Below are 20,053 nucleotides of genomic sequence, written 5' to 3'. Positions count from 1 at the left end.
CTGCTGGAGTCCAGCAGGGATGCTGACTGGCGCCCTGGGGACTGTGTGGGAATAGGGACAGCTGTGGATGAATCATGGATGGGCACATGGAAATGGGAATGCTGTCCCTATTCCCACACAGGACAGAGCTACGCCTGCCCTGGCCCAGAGGACCTTGTGCCACAAACAGTCCTGGTCACAGAGCCAACAGCCTCAGAAACAACCTCTCCAGGGTTCCCTGGAGTGCTGAGTAAGTCATTACCACCGACTTCCCCAATTCTCAGGAGAAGGAGAGAGAAAATTCAGAGGTTAATAAACTGAAGCCTCCGTTTTCCTCTCAGAGGAAATGTAAAGATGCTTCCCCACCCCGGCCATGTATACACACATTTGCACAAGAGAACACTGGAATGGTTGTCATTAAACCTTTAATTACGTAATATGTTTTCAACAATCCTGTTCAAAGTGGAGATTTTGCAGAGGTGCTGGAGTTGGCAGGTGGCCACCACAGCTGCTCGGCCCTCACCCTTTCACCAAGTGCCCTCTGCCAGCTGAGGGAAAAATTCCTCCAGGCCCCTTTGCCCTACAAAGTCAGAGCGACGGCTCTCAAGAATATGGCAGCAGCAAGTTGTGGAGAGTGGCCAGCTGGCAGGTTTCACCCAGAATGAGACTTGAGGATCAACCCAGGCCAGAGAATTGGGTTCCCAAGAGCCCTCAGGCTTTCAACTCCTGGGCCTTTGGGTCCAGGTGGAAGGAGACCTCCAGCTGCCCAAACCTCTCACTCATACTCAGGTCAGGCAGGGAGGGCCTGAAGCCAGGCAGCTCCTGTCCACCTCCTTCCTTCCAGGAGAGACCCATGTGCAGAGCTGACAGTGAAGTGCCTGCTCCGGTTGACTGCATTCCCATTTCCATGTGCCCATCCATGATTCATCCACAGCTGTCCCTATTCCCACACAGTCCCCAGGGCTCAGGGACCAAGTGGCTCACAGTTTACAGGTAGCCTGAGCCACTTTGGAATTGGTTCTTCTGTTCAGGGCTTGACAGATGAAGGTCCCGGCTTCCAGGAGCTTCTGGAGGTTCACACCCTTTGAGAAACAAGTCAGAGGATGCAGTTAAGAAAAACCTGCCCTCAACACCCAGGGAAACATCCGACTGGACAGAAGACCCTGCTGCTGAGAAAGTGAAGGTGAAGACAATCACGCTCTTGTCCCTCTGATGGCGGGACGCCGGTTGTCTGTGAAGTGGTGTCCTCCTGGCATGTGGGGTTCCCCTCTGACTGCCATCAGCATGTGACATGGTTTGAGGTGCTGCACCCTGGAAGGGAGCTAGTAGTCCTGTTCGGTACTCCAAGGTCTAGCACACGTCGGGCCCACAATGCGTATGAAGTAAGGGTCACGAGGCAGAGAGGCAGGGGTAGAAACACCAACTAAAAAGGCCACACCGAAAGCCTCTATTTACTGCTGTGTACTATTTCCTTAGCTCTGGGCTACATTTTCTTTCTTATCCTATGAGATAAGTGCTATTATTTATTCCCACTTCTTAGGCCCAAAGTGCTGAAGTCATCTGTCAGGTCACACAGCCTGTGAGTGGCAGGACTAGGTTTTAAACCCAGCCTGTGTGATCTCAAAGCACAGATGCTATAGTGCTTCCAGCCCACACTTCGGGCCCTCACTGACTCTGGCAGAGCCCGGGGGGCGGGAGGGGAGGGCGTGCAATTCTATTGCCCTCTTTTTTCCAGAGGAGAAAACAAAGGACCAGAGGGAACTGACTCATTTCAGGCAGGGGCCTTGCCCCTTCCAGGGCTCTTTCCTTGCACCCTGGTGCCGCCTCGGATGGAACTCTCAAACTCACGCCAAGGGCCTGGCCTTCTCATAGCCCCATCGACCACACTCTGTTATCCCAAATCATGTGACAGAAAGGCCCTAGCCCCTTGACACCCTTCCCCTCTTAACTGCACCAACACCACCACAGAAACCCGGAACAAACCCAGCCACTCTGGCTTCAGGCAGAGCTCCGGTCAGTTCGTGGCCGTCACCACCAGGGGGCAGGCGGGCTTACCGTGTGAATGCCCAGGCCAGCCAGCATGTAGACCAGGTCCTCGGTGGCCAGGTTTCCCGACGCCCCCTGCGCATAGGGACAGCCTCCCAGTCCTGCCACGGAAGAGTCCACGACACTCACTCCCATCTGAAAACAAGAATGGTGCAACATGGCTGTCACTGTGGGGGGTCTGAGCCTACCAAGCCGGTCCTCGTAAACCTCCCTCTCAGTGGCTGCCTGAAATTCCACTCAAATTATTCATTCCTTCAGCTTATGAAAATCCCACTGAAAGAAACTGTTCCTCTTTTTGGTTCCTAAAACAGTGTGAGTCTTTTTTGCTACACTGTTTGCGCTGCCAGGAATCTTTCCTCCTTCCTTTCATGGTTGGCTCTTCAACTTCTCTTCAGCCTAAAAGCCTCCACCTCAGAGACGCCCTTCCTGATGGCTCACCTAAAGTAACTCCTCCCAACTGCTGTGGTTTCAGGCCCCTGTTGTTTTCCTGTTTCCCACCCCCTCCTGCACCCCACATCAGGCCTCTGACCCCAAGGTCGCTTCTCTGGATTGATCCCACTTCTCTCGTTGCTCCCACTTTCCTAGATGACTGTTCCATTTTCTCTCTCTTTAAGCCTCAACTCTGAGAAAATAAGACCCAGAAAGTCTCAGAATCATTTGGCTTAAAGACATGAGCCTCAAGGAGGTAACGTGAGAGAGAAAAATGGGTGAAAAAAAAAAAGGCGGCCCAGGGTTGCTCTACTAACCTAAACACTATGCTAGACTTCCTGCAGCAAGGCAGCCTGTGGTCAGACATGCAGAACTTTCTAAGGGACTCTTGGGCCATGGGACTCTTGTTCTGGGCCAACCCACAAGAAGCTAACCTCAAGAGAAACTCAATCTGAGGTCTTGGTCCAGTCTGGGCAAAGAGCATCAAAGGCTCCCCCCACCCCACCCCCTTGCCCTGGCCACTGGTGCACGCATGCGCACTCACAGCCCTGCATGCCGTGGTGGGGCCAGGGCAGCCCAGTCCTCCCGACCCCACCTTAGTCTTGTTTACAATGCAGGGCTGCCTGGTCACCTTTCCGGTTCCCTTTTTCAACTGCTCAGCTTCATGTCCTTCAAGCCTCACTGAGGCATTCTCTGGCGAATCCTCTCTGCCCACCCCCACCCACAGCTGGGATGGGGACTGTCCTCAGTCCCCATGACATTGTCTCAGTGAGTTAGGATTATCACCTAACTGTCTCTCCTCTGACAGACAGATGCAGGCACTTTCAGGGCAGGGTGGCATGTCTGTGTCCACCGTGGCCAGCCCGGGGCCTGGCACACAGGTGTGGGCACACAGTGAAGGCTTGCTGAAAGAATGACTGAAACACAGCCGTCCTGCCGCCCTGCCCTTTGAGAGAATGGACGTGTGCCTTTATCCGAGGACACGCCCTGATTACCTGCAGGGCCGTCAAGATGTTGGCCAGGGCCTGGCCGTAGGTGTCATGGCAGTGGACGGCCAGGGCTGTCACTGGTACCTCATGCAGGACAGTGGACAGCATGTCCTTCATGGCCCCAGGGGTGCCCACGCCGATGGTGTCCCCCAGGGAGATCTCATAGCAGCCCATGGAGTACAGCTTCTTGGAGACCTGGGGAGACAAGCAGGCTCTTAGAGGACCCGGATTCCTCAAGCCAGGGTCCTTGGCCTACGCAGAACACCTCCCTGTCCAAGGCACCAAGCTCCTCTTGGACCAGAGACTCCTTACAACTAACTCTGTGAGTGGGACTGAATCCTCACTCTGCTCATCAGGAGACAGATGTGAGGAGCAGCGCTGGTCATCGGTACAGGCCGCGGGCTCTAACCCTGCAGCTTTCCTCCAAGGGCCTCAGACTGCAGCTTCCTTCCCTTACCACCTCACCCACGGCGTCAGGCCTGGGGCGGGACTCAGGAGAACTGTTCCCTTCACGTGGCTCTATCCTTGGTAAGCAGATGCATGAGGTCAGGGGTCTGAAGCGCTAGTTCTATATTTTTAAGAGAAGGGCCTGGCTATGAAAAGTTCAGAAGCCCGTCCATAAACCACTAAGATCATGGCAGAACCAGAGCAGGATCTGCTCCACGAGGAGATGCTGCCCTCCGCTGCTCTGGGGAGAAGTGGGAGGAAGGATGTGGCAGGGCCGAGAATGGAAACGATACTCGATACTCAACGATGGTCTGCGGGATAAGGGACATGGTGGGCCCCCTCCTCCACTGCCCACGCAGGCAGAGTGACAAGGAGCCCGTGGCAGCCGGTGGGCGGGAGAGGATGCAGCAAAGGCGGCGGGTGGCGGAGTGACGTGATGTTGAAGTAATGCCCCAGTCCTGCTGCTCACTGGCTAGGGAACCTTAGCAGCGGACCTCACTTTCCTGAGCTTCAATCTCTGCTCCTGGAAAACGAGGACGAGCTTTTGGGGAGGACTGGGGGAACAGGAGGCTGAGGTCTGGACTGCAGCGGCCTCTCTCAGGAAGCAGTGGCTCCCCTGGTGTGCAGGAAGGGCAGGAGGGCGCTGGAGGCAGACAGACAGGGGCTGGGACCTGCTTTCTCCGTATGCGACCTGCATGGCAAGTCAGTCAGTGTCAGTTTCCTTAGCCATAAATTGGGAGAACAGTAACTCCAGATGTGCAGGGGGATCCGTTTGTTTGTTTTGGCCGCTCTGTGCCGCATGCAGGATCTTAGTTCCCCAACCAGGGATCGAACCCCGGGCGCGTGGCATTGAGAGCATGGAGTTCTAACCAAGGAATTTCCTGCAGGGTGGCTTTGAGGACAAAATGACACAAGCTCTTGGGCTGCTCGAACTCATTTCCTGCACTGTGTTCTTCTCAGTTGCTCAGTCGTGTCCTGACTCTGTGACCCCCATGGACTGCAAGATGCCAGGCTTCCCTGTCCATCACCAACTCCCAGAGCTTGCTCAAACTCATGTCCATCAAGTTGGTGATGCATCCAACTCATCCTCTGTCATTCCCTTCTCCTCCTGCCTTCAATCTTTCCCAGCAGCAGGGTCTTTTCCATTGAGTCAGTTCTTTGCATCAGATGGCCAAAGTACTGGAGTTTCAGCTTCAACATTAGTCCTTCCAGTGAATATTCAGGACCGATTTCCTTTAGGATGGACTGGCTGGATCTCCTTGCAGTCCAAGGGATTCTCAAGAGTCTTCTCCAACACCACAATTCAAAAGCATCAATTTTTCGGCACTCAGCTTTCTTTATAGTCCAACTGTCATATCCATACGTGACTACTGGAAAAACCACAGCTTTGACTAGATGGACTTTTGTTGGCAAAGTAATGTCTCCGCTTTTTAATATGCCGTCTAGGTTGGTCATAACTTTCCTTCCAAAGAGCAAGCATCTTTTAATTTCATGGCTGCAGTCACCATCTGCAGTGATTTTAGAGCCCTCAAAAATAAAGTCTCTAACTGTTTCCATTGTTTCCCCATCTATTTGCCATGAAGTGATGGGACTGAATGCCATGATCTTCATTTTCTGAATGTTGAGTTTTAAGCCAACTTTTTCACTCTCCTCTTTCACTTTCATCAAGAGGCTCTTTAGTTCATCTTAGCTTTCTGTCATAAGGGTGGCTATCATCTGCATATCTGAGGTTATTAATATTTTTCCCGGCAATCTTGATTCCAGCTTGTGCTTCATCCAGCCCGGCATTTCACATGACGTACTCTGCATATAAGTTAAATAAGCAGGGTGTCAATATACAGCCTTGATGTACTCCTTTCCCAATCTGGAACCATTCTGTTGTTCCATGTCCAGTTATAACTGTTGCTTCTTGACCTGCATACAGATTTCTCAGGAGGAAGGTCAAGTGGTCTTGTATTCCCATCTCTTGAAGAATTTCCCAGTTTGTGGTGATCTACACAAAAGCTTTGGTGTAGTCAATAAAACAGAAGTAGATGTTTTTCTGGAACTCTCTCACTTTTTCAATGTTCCAACAGATGTTGGCAATTTGAACTCTGGTTCCTCTGCCTTTTCTAAAACCAGCTTGAACATCTGGAAGTTCACAGTTCATGTACTGTTGAAGCCTGGCTTGGAGAATTTTGAGCATTACTTTGCTAGTGTGTGAGATGACTGCAATTGTGCAGTTGCCGGGAGCCAGCGTGGAGAATCCCACCCATGGCAAAGATCATGAGGAAGAGGCCTGACGGGCAAAGGCGAGATCAGGACTCAAGGGACCGCCTGAACTTGCTCGAGCATCTACCCCCGAACCAGAATCTGTCTTATTATTTTATGTCTTTCACCAGCTCTTCTGACATTAGCAGGGGTCTGTCCCTGACCAAAAGAGTTAACATTGGGCTTTAGTTTCTCAATCTCCTGGGCATGAAAGGAGTGTTTCAAACCCTCTGTTAGCATTCTGGCTTACTTGGCAGCTTTATCCAGTCTCTTGCAACATTGTTGAGCCTATGCAATGCCTGCTGCCAAGTTCTCACATCCTTTAACCATTGTGTTCCTGGGAGTGCATATAGTCAGGATGTAGAAGAAGCAAGTAATAGCCTTAGCATTAGCAACATTAGACTTTGAGTTAATACGTTCTTTCTTTGCTGTAACCTGCTGAATCTTTGCTCCATAAAAATGTAACTCTGTACTTTAAGGGTGACCCAGGATAAGAATTTAAGAAGAAACACTTTAAGGGAAAATCATTGTTCTGGTGTTCTGGCTGACCAACCTTTACCAAAAGGAGGTCATGGAATATCAACAGGCCTCCGGAATAGAAGATGATGTACAGAAAATAAGACTTTTGCAGGAAGGAACCTGATATCGATAAAAGTTATTACTGATGGAATGTTGAGTTGACTCTGCATTTTTCACCTTGCTGTATGTATAACTCAGGGTATAAAAGCCTCGAGAAAAATAAAGTAATGGGCCTCGCTCGAAGAAGCTGGGTCACCCCATGTTATCTCTTTATCTTTCTTCATTCGCCGACGTCGTCCATCCTGAGGATATCCCTGGACTCGGCTGAGGCTGGATCTCGGCATGCAGTAGTTTGAACATTCTTTGGCATTGCCTTTCTTTGGGATTGGAATGAAAACTGACCTCTTCCTGTCCTGCGGCCACTACTGAGTTTTCCAAATTTGCTGACATATTGAGTGCAGCACTTCCATGGCATCATCTTTTAGGATTTGAAATAGCTCAACTGGAATGCCATCACCTCCACTAGCTTTGTTCGTAATGATGCTTCCTAAGGCCCACCCACTTGACTTCGCATTCCAGGATGTCTCCCCAAGCACAAGAAGGAAGCCCTCTGCAGAGGATCCTCACCTTGGTCATCACCTTTCACTGACCAGACTGGGAACTGAGTCAGAGGATTCCGCTCTGGGGTAGAGGGCAGGGGCTTCAGATACTCCCTGCCAGGCTAGGAGTGGCCCCCCACTGGGATGAGTGCAGGGCTGTGCTCTCAGAGGGTCTTAAGGAAGGAGCTGAGTGAACAAATGAAATCAGTGACCCACCAGGAAAGGGTGGCGAGAGGAACCTGCACACTCAGGGGCCGGCATAGAAGCCCCTCGTGAACCCGCCCCTCCCCTGCCGAACACACACACAAACAGACCTCAGCGACTTTAGCCGGCGAGATCTTCCCTTCGTAGGGACATCCAAGCACACAGGAGACGTACCTATGGGAAAACAGGGAGGAATGGTGTCAGTGCGCCTGGGCTCTCTGGCCAACAGGGCTGGGGCAGGCTGGCTGTTGGACACATCGCCCTGGTTAGCCCCACCCAAACCTGAGGCTGGGCAGGAGGCCCAGGGCCCAGGGCAAAGGCTAATTCCATGATGGTGAGCCAGACGATGGCAGTGCCGCTCAGCGCCAGGAGTGGGCAGTGCAGCGCCACGCAGGGAAGGGAAGAAGCCAACAGGCCTGTGGGTGAGGAGGCCGACGATGCCTGGGTCTCAGGAGAGGCAGCCAGAGGCCAGCCATGGAGGAGGAGCTAGAGAGGCTCCACGAGCAGTCAGCTGACCCCATGGGGTAAGGAGAGCAGAACGTGGGCCCGGGTGGGGCTCCCCTCAGCAGAGGACCAAGGGCGTATGAAACCGAAGCGGGCACAGGAAAGCTGGGCCGGCCTGAGGAACGAGGGGTCAGCGGCTGTGGCCGGGGGCGCGTACACTCATTTATCCGACTGAGGTTTACTGAGCTCCCACGGTGCGCCAGGCACTGGAGAAGTGCAGTGAGCAAGGCCGAGCAGGTCCCCACCGCCACGGAGCTTAAGGTTTCAAGTTAGGGAGACAGATGATAAATCAGATCTAGTAGGAGAAGGAGGTAATCTCAGAAAGTGATGTGCCATGAAGGAGACAAGGGAAGTGTGGCAGGAGCACCCAGAGGAGGCCGACCGCAGCTAGGATGGCCCAGGAAAGCCTTGTGAGGATGCGACACTGGAGCTGAGATGGGGAAGAGCCACGTTCCAGGCAAAGGACCAGTGCAGAGGCCCCAAGGTGCAAGAGCTGTCTAGTCGATCAGTTGTGTCTGACTCTTTGCGACCCCGTGGACTGTAGCCCATCAGGTTCCTCTGTCCTTGGGATTCTCCAGGCAAGAATACTGGAGTGGGTGATCATTTCCTTCTCCAGGGGATCTTCCTGACCCAGAGACTGAACCTGCAGCTCCTGTACTGGCAGGCGGATTCTTTACCACTGAGCCACCAGGGAAGTCCAATTTAAGAGTTCAGTTCAGTTCAGTTCAGTCCAGTCGCTCAGTCGTGTCCAACTCTTTGCGACCCCATGAATTGCAGCATGCCAGGCCTCCCTGTTCCTCACCATCTCCCGGAGTTCACTGAGACTCATGTCCATCGAGTCGGTGATGCCATCCAGCTATCTCGTCGTCAGTCGTCCGCTTCTCCTTCTGCCCCCAATCTCTCCCAGCATCAGAGTCTTTTCCAATGAGTCAACTCTTCGCATGAGGTGGCCAAAGTACTGGAGCTTCAGCTTTAGCATCATTCCTTTCAAAGAAATCCCAGGGTTGATCTCCTTCAGAATGGACTGGTTGGATCTCCTTGCAGTCCAAGGGACTCTCAAGAGTCTTCTCCAACACCACAGTTCAAAAGCATCAATTCTTCGAAACAGCAACCCACTCCAGTATTCTTGCCTGGAGAAGTCCATGGACAGAGGAGCCTGGTGGACCACAGTCCATGGGGTCACAAAGAGTCAGACACGACTGAGGACTAACGTGTGTAACGTGTGTTCAAAACATACAACAAAGGACAGAAAAACAGGTGTGGGGAGCAAGGGGCAAAGAGGTACAACAGGGGGTTGGAGAGGAGGCCACCATCCTGATCATGGGGTCTTGTTGAGCTATGGTGAGGAGTCTGGATCTTGAGTGTAGATGGCTTCTGAGCCCACTCATCGCACTGAGGCAGAGGCTCCATTAAAACCTTTAGAGTCTAACAAATGATGCTGCACATTAAGAGGCAGAATAAACGTTTGCTGGATAAATAATTTCAGACTCAAACAACTCAGTGTATTTTGCCATCTTCATTCTCCTTACTCTCCAATCACTGCTGAGCATGGAAAAGCTAAAAGAAATGCTGAGGAAAGAGCACAGACTTGGGAGTCAGGCAGACCTGACACGTCCTTGCTTTCCCATCCATCCATCCACCCATTGGTTTCTGAGCACCTACTATGTGCTAGGCCCAGAGCTGGGAGACAGTACACGCCAGGGACCGACGGAGATGTGGGCTCTGCCTTCACAGAGCACAGAGTCTAGTGGGAGGCGGGAGGCAGCGGAGAGTGTAACAAGCGGTAAGTGCTATGTCAGAGGATGTCCAGGGGACTCTGGGAGCCCAGAGGAGGGGCACCAACTCCACCTGAGGGAAGAGAAGCAAGCTTCTTGGAGAAACTGGCACCAGGAGAGGACCTAAAGGGGAGCAGGAGTGAGCCCTGGCAAGTAGGATGTAGAAGGAAGGGTGGTCTGAGTCTACGGAAAGCACGTGCAAAGGCCCAGGGGCAGGAGAGAACTGGCCTGTGTGACAAACGGAAAGAAGATCCCACTGGCTGAATGCAGTGTGCAGAGGAAACGGGGCCAGAGGGGAGACGTGAGCTGCAGAGAGTTGGCAGGGGCTGAACTGGGTAGGGGCTTGTAAACCCGCTGAAGTCTGGAGCTGACGAGCACTGACAGACTTTCAACCAGGCAGTGATGTGATCAGACGCGCATTCTGGCTGCAGTTGGTTGTGACCTTACAGCAGACTCTTCATCCTTCTGGAGCCTCAGTTTCGTCATCTGGAAGTGGGGAGAGTGCCCTCCATGCTGGGCAACTGAGAGGCTACCATCAGATAATACGTGGACAACGCCTGGCACTACTGCCATTAAAGATGTGATGCTGGAGACACCTCAGAGGCCGAGGGGATTCCTCAGGGATGTGTGACGAGCTAGTGGTGGAGCCAGGGTTCCACTGACCTCCACCAGCCCTGTTTAGGACCCTGTCCTGCTAGATTCGCGGGGTGAAAAGATCCAAAAATCAGGTTTGGAGAAAGCACTTGCCAGGATTTCTTCTGACCCCATTTACTTGGGAAAAGACCTCTGGGTGTGGAGCTCTGGCTCCCTGCACCCAGGATAAGGAGCCTGTGAGGGAGGCTGCGGAAGTCAGAGGCTGGCCCTGTTCCAGAATGCTCTGAGGAATGGAGAGGCAGCACGAGCGTGGCCAGACTCACCCCCGCACAGAGATACCGGCTGCCTGAGCTGCCTTCAAGACTTCGTCAAACCGCTGCAAACTCTCATCTATGGAGCAGTTGATGTTCTTCTTGGTGAAGAGCTCAGAGGCGGCTCCAAAGATGGCCACTTCCTTGGCTCCGGCAGCAACCTGCCAACAGCCAGGTGAATTCCTTTCAGCAGTTTTCTTTTGATGGAATACCCGCCCAGAGTGAATTTTGTGACGCATGAGTACTACTATAAGTTGAATTGTGTCCCTCTAACCCCCAGTACTATCCTGGAAAAGGTCAATCCTCAACCCAATTCCCACAAAGGGTAGTACTAAAAGAACGTGTTAACCACTGGACAATTGCACTCATCTCCCATGTGAGGAAGGTCATGCTCAAAGTCTTAAGACAGGTGGGAGAAACATCAGTAACCTCAGATCTGCGGATGATACCACTCTAATGGGAGAAAGCAAAAGAAACTAAAGAGCCTCTTGATGAGCATGAAGGAGAGTGAAAGAGCCGGCCTAAAACTAAATTAAAAAAAAATTAAGATCATGGCATCCAGCCCCATTACTGCATGGCAAATAGAAGGGGAAAAGGTGGAAGTAGACGGATTTCCTCTTCTTGGGCTCTAAAGTCACTGCGGATGATGACTGCAGCTATGAAGTCAGAAGACAATTGCTTCTTGGCAGGAAAGCTATGACAGACCTAGACAGTATGTTCAAAAGCAGAGACATTATTCTGCCAACAGAGGTCCATAGAGTCAAGGCTGTGGTCTTCCCATGGTCATGTACAGTTGGGAGAGCTGGACTGTAAAGAAGGCAGAGCGCCAAAGAATTGATGCCTTCACACCGTGGTGCTGGAGAAGACTCCTGAGAGTCCCTTGGACAGCAAGGAGATCAAACCAATCAATCTTAAGGGAGATCAACCCTGAATATTCACTGGAAGGACTGATGCAGAAGCTGAAGCTCCAGGATTTTAGTCATTTGATGTGAACAGCGGACTCACTGGAAAAGTCCCTGACGCTGGGAAAGACTGAGGGCAGAAGGAAAAGAGGGCGTCAGAGGATGAGACAGCTGGACGGCATCACTGATGCAATGGACATGAACTTGGACAAACTTCAGGAGATGGTGAGGGACAGGGAGGCCTGGTGCGCTGTAGTCCATGGGGTCACAAAGAGTTGGACATGGACTGGGTGACTGAACAACAACAACCCCCAGAACCTCAGAATGTGACCTGTTTGATAGTAGGATCACTGTAGACCGATGTAGAGTTAAGATGAGGTCATATTGGTCTCTACTCCGTAATAAGAAGGCGCTCGTGTGAAGATAGAGGAAAGGCCGGCAAAGGTAGAGGCGGACACGGAAGGGATGCGCCCACAGGCTGAGGACACTGAGGACTGCTAATCATCGCCGGAAACTGGCCGAGAGGCAGGGAGAGACACCCTCTCAGGGCCCTCCGAAGGCCTGCTGCCACCCTGTGCGAACTTCCAGCCTGCCGACTGGGAGAGAGAGCGTTTCTGTTCTCTTTCACCTCTTTCACCGAGTGTTTGGTATTGTGTAATGGCAGCCGTAGGCAATTAATACAGTGAATCATATCCCAAAAACAAAGAAGTCCTGGCCTTCCCCCAAGGACCCACACTGCTGCTGCCGGCACCAGCCCGAAGTCCCTTTTGGCCTAAATTCAGAATCAACATCTCCAAAGAAATTCTCATCTGAAATGATGAAAAAGCTAGAGACGAGCAACTACCTCTAAATTTGTGGACAGCTTGCTTACCTCTGAAGAGGAGATGGACGACGGGAACAAGAGTGAACATTTATTAAGCACTCACCTTCTACCAGGCTCTTCCTAAGTAATTCATGTGCATCCTGTCCTCTGAAAACCTCACAATGGTAGGTACTACCATTAACCTTATTTCATGGGCAGAACCTGAGGCTCAAAGAGGTTTACGCCACTTGTCAAATCAGAGAGCTGAGAGTGGTGGGGCCAGGACCCCCCCGGGTCAGTCTGATGATGCCCACCTCCACTGGAGACAAGTCGCTCGGACAGAATCCTGGGACAGAGACTGAGGCCCAGGGACAAGACAGGGGCCCATGCCATCCATCTCATTTCAGGGGCACTCCCCAACCAAAAATGAGTCTCTTACCGCTGCCTGGAAGCCTTTCAAGTTTGGGGTCAGGACTGGGTAGTTGACGCCAGGAAATTTCTGGATGCCTTTCAAGACTTCAGCATGGTCAGCCATCTGGGAGCCAAAGGAGACATTGCCAACTCACCACCAAGGCAGCAGAGAGCTCGGGCAGAGAAAGCCTTTTCAGCACAAAATCTCTGTTCTCCAGGACCCTTGGAGAAAAGAGGCCTTTTGCAGAGCTGAGTCTCCCCAAGGCTTTCACTACTTGTTTGACGGCTGATGAGCCAGAAGGCTCCCTGGCATGGGTGAGAACCCCAGTTTCTCCACGTGGCTAACACTGTCGACTCTACATGAGCAGCACCAGCACCAGTGATACTTCTAGCCATTGGTTGAGAACGTGCTCTGAGCCCGACCATGGGCTCAGCTCTCTGTCACCTAACACTCAGCTGGACCAGGATCTCTCTTCCCATTTGACTGTCTCTGTGATGCAGGAGTTGTCCAGCTTCCCCTTTCGACAAACACAGAAGCCACATCTCTAGACAGGTCTAGAGATTCTAGACTTCTAGAGCCAGAGACGTCACCTTGAACCTGGGGAGGGGAAGGCCTCACCAGGCAAGGCGGGGCACAGCCAAGACCGAGTCTTCCTCCCAAGTCCCCCTCCTTTGCTGCACATGTTACTATGAAGCACCGAGAGCTTACAAAAGCGGAGACTGGAAACCTACATTCCTGACCTCCACTTACTTCCAGTGCATCTGAGATATGCCTGCAGGCTGGGGCTCACCTGGGGAACCCATTTGGGAGACACGAAGCTGGTGGCTTCTACCACAGGGAGTCCTGCTTCGGAAAGCATGTCTATTAGCTTGATTTTCACTGGAGTAGGTACAATATTCTGTAATGCAGACAGAAAACACCAGAAAAAGATAGGCTGGCCAAGTCAGTCATGAAATGGTCTCAGAATGCAGTTAGTTCAAAGCTTTTTCTACAGCACCTGCTTCACTGTCTCAACTGTCAGACACCAACCTGAATTCACACGTAATCCTGCCAACAGGTGCAGTACAGGCTTGTCTTCCAGTTCTACAGACTGCATTTTGCAGTGGAAGCAGTTTCTCACTTGAAAAGGAGTTAATATTTACATTGGAAACAATATTTGCCCGTCATACGGGCTTTTAAACTAAAGCTTTGTTACTTTATGACCCCATCAAAAACTGATTGAGACCAGTGAGCCATGGCCTGAAAGGGCAGAGATGACTAACTCTCTGGATCCTATGAGACACGGCCTCCAACGGGCCACACCTTCCTCCTTCCGTCTCAGGTGGCACAGGGTCTCACCCTCACATGCTCCACTCACTACTTCTTTCTTTGCCTCCCACGCCCTGTCTAGCTGCTCACCAGACTCTGTGGATTCCTATTTCCAAATCTACTATCATCCCACGTATATTACGCCATGGTCTTCCTCTACCAATTCATCCCACACAGGAATCCTTCTGAAACAGTCTCTATTATCTCACTCTCCTGCTTAAAAGCTTCCCCTGGCTGCCTAGTCCTTACAAGATTGGGTCCAAAATCCTGAAACTCCCAAGTCCTTCTCACCAGCCCCTTCCACCCCCAATTTCTCTCCTGCTGTTTGAATTTAATTCATTCCACAAGTAACTTTTGAGAGCTCACCCTGCTCCAAGGAATGTGCTAGGAGCTACAGATATAGTGGTGAGCAGAACAGACAAAATCATGCCCTGAGAGAGCTTACAACTGACTTTTACAACCAACATTCATTATTAAAGGTAGGCTAAGCATGCTCCAGTACTCTTGCCTGGAAAATCCCATGGACAGAGGAGCCTGGTAGGCTGTAGTCGATGGGGTCACTAAGAGTTGGACACGACTGAGCGACTTCGTTTTCACTTTTCACTTTCATGCACTGGAGAAGGAAATGGCAATCCACTCCACTGTTCTTGCCTGGAGAATCCCAGGGACGGGGGTGCTTAGAGGGCTGCCGTCTATGGGGTCGCACAGAGTCAGACACGACTGAAGACTTAGCAGCAGCAGCAAGCATGCTTTAAAATTTTAAGTTTTTTTTTTTTAATTTAAAAAATAATTGACCATGATTATTTCAGAAAAATATGCCCCAAACAAAAGAAAGCCACCCTAACACCTGCCAGAGATAACACTGTTCATACCCTGGTAGGTAACTTTTTAGATCTATGACATGAGCCATATGTGGTTATTTAAATTTGAACTAACTGAAACTACATTTTAAAAATTCAATTCCCCAGCCATACAAGCCACAATTCAAGTGCTTAACAGCCACATGTATCAAGTGGCTACTGTATGGGACAGCTCAAATCTGTATTTCCATCTTCACAGAAAGTTCTATCACACAGCATTGTTCTAAAAACCTTTTCTCGGAAGATGCTTCCACACATATACAAACTTTTTTGTTTATATATGAATGTATATTAATCTATACATATGTATGTAATTATATATATATATACAGTATTATATAATCTGCTTACATCACTTAATATACTCCTATATCATTAACAGCTTCACAGTATTCCATTTTATGAAGTCATTAATGTATTTGACCTAATTTTCCTCATACTGAACATGTTGGTTCTTTGCAACTGTCCTGCTGTTACACCAGGGTTGTAAGGGGCACCCCCAAGCTAAATGTTGGCATGTGACCTTCATAACTTCCTTTGGCCAAATCCCCTGATGTGTCGTTGCTGGATCAGGCACGCCCTCACCTTTCCTCTGCACTCCTGCAGCTCTTACCATCCACCCCCGCTCCCCAGGGCCTTGAGATGGACCCAGGGTCACAACACTTGGGGCTGAACTGTCACAGGCGCCTGCCTGGCCTCCCAGACGGGCCCAAAGTCAGGCACAGCTCTGCACCCACGACATGGAGTGCTCAGTACCTGTAAAAACTCTTTTGGTCGATTTCCACGTTTACCTTTTCATTTTGTAGTCCGTCTCGTGGACCAACTTCCACAATTTTCACTCGCTTGGGGAAGGTACCCACAGATGAGGTGCTGACCTTTGGTTTAAAAGAGGAAACAAAAAGTAACACGATGAGAGTGTCACAATTCTCCAGGGGGGCAAATCGGAAAGAACGTATCTATCCTCTCACTAATACTGAGACTAGAAGCAATATTTCTCACCCTTTAATCCATATTTGCTCTGTTTTAGAATCAAGAACAAAAGGAATATTTCACTTAGGGACAGAGTAAGAGATTCATGCTCGCAGTATGGACCATTTCCACCTCCCCTGCAGTCCAGACTCATTTCCAACCACCTGACAACTGGCCATTTAGACTTTAAACAAACCTATTTGTACCTCTCAAACTTAGAAGTCCCCAAACAGAACTGTCTGATTTCTCCTAAAGCCCAGTTTAACTTGAACCTTCCCAGGTGGTGCTGAACCCTCCCAGTGGTAAAGAACCCTGCCAATGCAGGAGACCTAAAAGACGTGGGTTCGATCCCTAGGTCAGGAAAATCTGCTCGAGAAGGAAATGGCAACCCACTCCGGTATTCTTGCCTGGAGAATCCCGTGGAGAGAGGAGCCTGGTGAGCTACAGTCCACAGGGTCGCACAGAGTCAGCCATGACTGAAGTGACTTAGCTTACACACCTGGGGCATAGCTGCCCCAGAGGAGGACAATTACTAAGTGTGGAGAGGAGTAGTCTTGGACTTTGTGGGGTGGCAGGGATGGAAGAGGCTCTGCTCTGTTATGACCACAGGGTGGGTGGTGACAAGGGGAGTGAATCTGAGAGATGAAACCTTCAGCATTTGAAGATATTAAACGACCTGGAGTCTCCTCTGTATAAAGTCTGCCCTATATATAGTCTTCTATAGAAAATCTTCCCCTCCTCACCACCAAGTAATACGAGGTTATTTTCTCCCTTTCCTCTATTGTTCTTAGTACTACTTATTACTATTTAAATTAATTTCATTTCACCAGATTTAATCTGGATACACACACTGCAGTAGGGCAAGGGGCAGGGGTACTGGCAATCTACTTGGTGGCGGTGGCTTAGTTGCTAAGTTGTGTCCGAATTCTTGCGAGCCCACGGACTGCAGCTCGCCTGGCTTCTCAGTCCATGGGATTCTTCAGGCAAGAGTACTGGAGTGGGTTGCCATTTCTTTCTCTAGAGGATCTTCCTGACCCAGGAACTGAACCCAGGTCTCCTGCCTGACAGGCAGATTCTTTACTGACTGAGCTATGAGGGAAGACCCTATCAATCTGCTAAGGATCCCCATTCCCGAAACCCTTAAGGAAGGAAATATTCCTGGCTATCAATCAGCCTGAACTTAACTTGCCCAAACTGGCCTTGGTTTTAGCCAACAAAGCTTCCTAGAGGCTAAGGTGAGGAGCCACTGAATTTCATGAAGTCAACAGGCTAGGCTGGAAGGTCCCTGCAAGCTGAATCTCCCTCCAGTAGGGATGTTCAGCCTCTGCTGGTACATTACCCTAAAAGGATCCCACTGGAACATAAGCTCCAAGAGGCAGGAACTCTGTTTTATTAATTGTTATATTTCCCTGAGGCCCTGAGACCTAACAGGGACTCAATAAATAACTGGTAAATGTTGTTGAAAGAACGTTAAGTTTGCTTCAAGTTCCTTTTATGAAAACAGAATCAACTTGATTCTATAACACACTTCTTCCTAACAACTCTTCATATACTAACAACAAAACAATTCACATTTATGAAGCATCTACTATTTTCTAGGCACGTGAAAGAGCCTTTTACATATTAACCCATATGATCCTCTCAACACCTTATTAGGTAGGAACTATTAAAGTCCCCATTTTACTATGAGAGATATGAAGTTCAAGAAAATTAAGTAATTTTCCCAAGGTCACATGGTTAGCTAGTTACTGAGCCCATATCTGAACCCAGCAGTGTGGATCCAGACTGTGTATTCTAGAGCCATGCTCTTAACCCCTAGGCCACATTATCTCTGCCACCCTCTGGTCCCCCCAGTTTTCTCTTGCCTGGGTTAAGTGCTAGTTGCTCAGTTTTGTCTGACTCTTTGCGACCCCATGGACTGTAGCCCACCAGGCTCCTCTGTCCATGGAGTTCTCCAGGCAAGAACAGCGGAGTGGGTTGCTCTTCAGGGGATCTTCCCAACCCAGGGACCAAACCCAGGTCTCCCACATTGCAGGCACATCCTTTACAGTTTGAGCTACCCTGGGTTGTCTGGGTTAAACACCTAGTTAATTCCCTTTGTACAGTTCTGCATAGAAATAATCCCCTCTAACCACACAAATCCTGAGCCACAGCCTCCTGAACTATGGTACCTATATCGACAGCTAATACTGACTAAAGTCCAGTGCCATAGCCATCAGCACCTTATAGCCACCAGCACTTCATTTAGTCCCTATATGATGCTGCTGCTGCTGCTAAATCGCTTCAATATGATGAGGGACTACCATATATCACTCTCCCAACTCCTCCCATAGGGGAAGAAATGACCTCAGAAAGACCCCAAATCACACAGCTAGGAAGTGAGGAAGTTTGCACTGGTTCTGATATTAAATCTATGCTCGTAACCCCATGGAATGCCTACCACTACCATCTCATTACAATAGGATTTTTTCAAACACTGACATTCACCATCTCATTTAATTTTCTTAACTTTTCAAGTTGGACTCCATGGATTTATTCGCAATGATCTGGTGGGGGAGGGTGGTCTAGTAGACACTGAAGTGGCTTTCTGAGAGCCCCCTACCCACTTCCCCACTGCCAAGACAATGTAATTTTTACCACTACACAGTTTTAACTCCTTCTAAACTCTAAGGCAACAACTGACCTAGCACTTACTAAGAGCTAGAAAAATGTCAAATGCTTTAGTTCCATTTTCCTGAACCTCCAAACCAACCCTGAGGATTTTTTTTTTTCCATGTTAAAGGTCAATATGACTGGAATTTAGAGATCTGTCACTCAACCTAAAAAGTAGCTTCAGAACCGCTGGGGCATCACAGCTTGAGCTCTAACCAACACAATGTAATCAACTCTTTACCCAGTTAGGTCTCCTACACTTTCCCTCCACTCACTGAGCACGAGAGAGAAGGCGGAACATCAGGATCGAACTGGCCCAAAGTACAACTCCAGGGGAATCACATCCAGCAACACGCGATCCAAGTCCTGCTCAGCTAGCTGGGACCAAGTGTCCCCAAACGCAACAAGACCTAGAAATGGAGACGGACAGAGAGGGGTGGCCTGGCTTTTTCTACTCGAATAGGCAGAGTATTCTTGAGTATTCATGACCTTCATTAAGGAGGAACTTGAAGTCTGAAGCTCTGTGATAGAAAGATGCCAGGGTCAGCCAGAAGAGCCCTAGCCAGGGAAGCAGGATGCCTAGGATGGCGTTCCAAGTCTCCACGACCCGGGAGAGTCGCTCCCCATCTCTGACGGTCAGTTTCCCATGCCTCTCAAGGGATCTGGGCAAGTCAGAGAGTGGTGTCCAAGACTTCAAAGACCTCCCAACTCTGGCCTAAAGAGCTCTCCGGCTTCGCCTCTCAGAGAAATGGTATTCTTTTTTTTTTTTTTTAATCATTTGGTTGCGCAGAACTGCCCGTGGGATCTCAGTTGCCCCACCAGGGATCGAACCCCTGCACCCTGCACTTGGCAGCGCAGAGTCTTAACCCGCTGAACCACTAGGGAAGTCCTAGGCTCTGCCTCTCCGGGAGCAGCCGCTAGGGTAGGGGCCAAGTCCTAGACCCTGACCCTCACTGTGCCTTCAAGACCGGCCCTGGGCGTGACGGGGCACTTACAGCCCGGAGGGTCGCCAAGCCCACCAGCCTCCGCGGGAGCGCCTTCCTCACTGTCGCCATCTCGGCCCAACTTCCACCGCGGCCGCTTCAGCGGAGTCCCACGTGACCACTGACGGCTAGGTGGGAGCATGACCCCGCCCATGGGGCGGGGCCTCTGGAGCGCCGTGGTGACGCCGTGCGCTGGCCCCGCCCCCAGCGTGTCGACGTTTCTGTTCCTTCTCGGCAGTTTCCTTAGCCCTCATTTCTGAGCGCCTTTTGTGTGCGACGGGCAAGTGAGGACTCTATAAAGATGAACAAAAATTCACCACAGTCCCTGAGTTACTGGGTTTTTGTAATCTGGGAGGTGTGGAAAGACAGATGTGAACAATCACACGTACAGCTAGCTGTAGAATTACCTTCTGCAGTAATGAGACCAAGCACTGCTATTTTGCCATGCGCTGTTCTGAGTTATTTGCATGTATTAACTCATTCATCACGGTCTTAAGGACTTAAATGCAGGCGGTAGAC

General features: G+C 50.4%; 1 protein-coding gene across 2 annotated transcripts; it reads right to left on the bottom strand.

Moving 5' to 3' along the window:
- Window positions 1-394: 394 nt before the first annotated feature.
- Window positions 395-19,656, bottom strand: HMGCL (3-hydroxy-3-methylglutaryl-CoA lyase). 2 transcript variants are annotated; one of them, XM_052660534.1, is made up of 9 exons: window positions 19,547-19,656; window positions 15,722-15,805; window positions 13,553-13,660; window positions 12,790-12,885; window positions 10,659-10,807; window positions 7,573-7,636; window positions 3,450-3,638; window positions 2,035-2,160; window positions 395-1,061 (listed from the first exon to the last, which is right to left on the bottom strand). In XM_052660534.1, exons 1-9 carry the CDS (start codon window positions 19,604-19,606, stop codon window positions 960-962), a joined length of 978 nt encoding a protein of 325 aa, XP_052516494.1. In that variant the 5' UTR covers window positions 19,607-19,656; the 3' UTR covers window positions 395-959. The 2 variants fall into 2 exon arrangements, with proteins under 2 accessions (XP_052516494.1, XP_052516502.1); XM_052660542.1 differs by lacking the exon at window positions 13,553-13,660.
- Between the last annotated feature and the right edge of the window lie 397 nt (window positions 19,657-20,053).

Source organism: Budorcas taxicolor, chromosome 2, assembly GCF_023091745.1.
Source record: "Budorcas taxicolor isolate Tak-1 chromosome 2, Takin1.1, whole genome shotgun sequence".
Lineage (NCBI taxonomy): Eukaryota > Metazoa > Chordata > Mammalia > Artiodactyla > Bovidae > Budorcas > Budorcas taxicolor.
This window is presented reverse-complemented; position numbering and strand designations above follow the sequence as displayed.

Coding starts and splice junctions, on each gene's coding strand:
- HMGCL (XM_052660534.1), bottom strand. CDS start 19,606: ATGGCGACAGTGAGGAAGGCGCTCCCGCGGAGGCTGGTGGGCTTGGCG. Junction 12,886..13,552: donor CTCCCAAATGGGTTCCCCAG/GTGAGCCCCAGC, acceptor TTTGGCTCCCAG/ATGGCTGACCATGCTGAAGT. Junction 2,161..3,449: donor ACATCTTGACGGCCCTGCAG/GTAATCAGGGCG, acceptor TCTTGTTTTCAG/ATGGGAGTGAGTGTCGTGGA.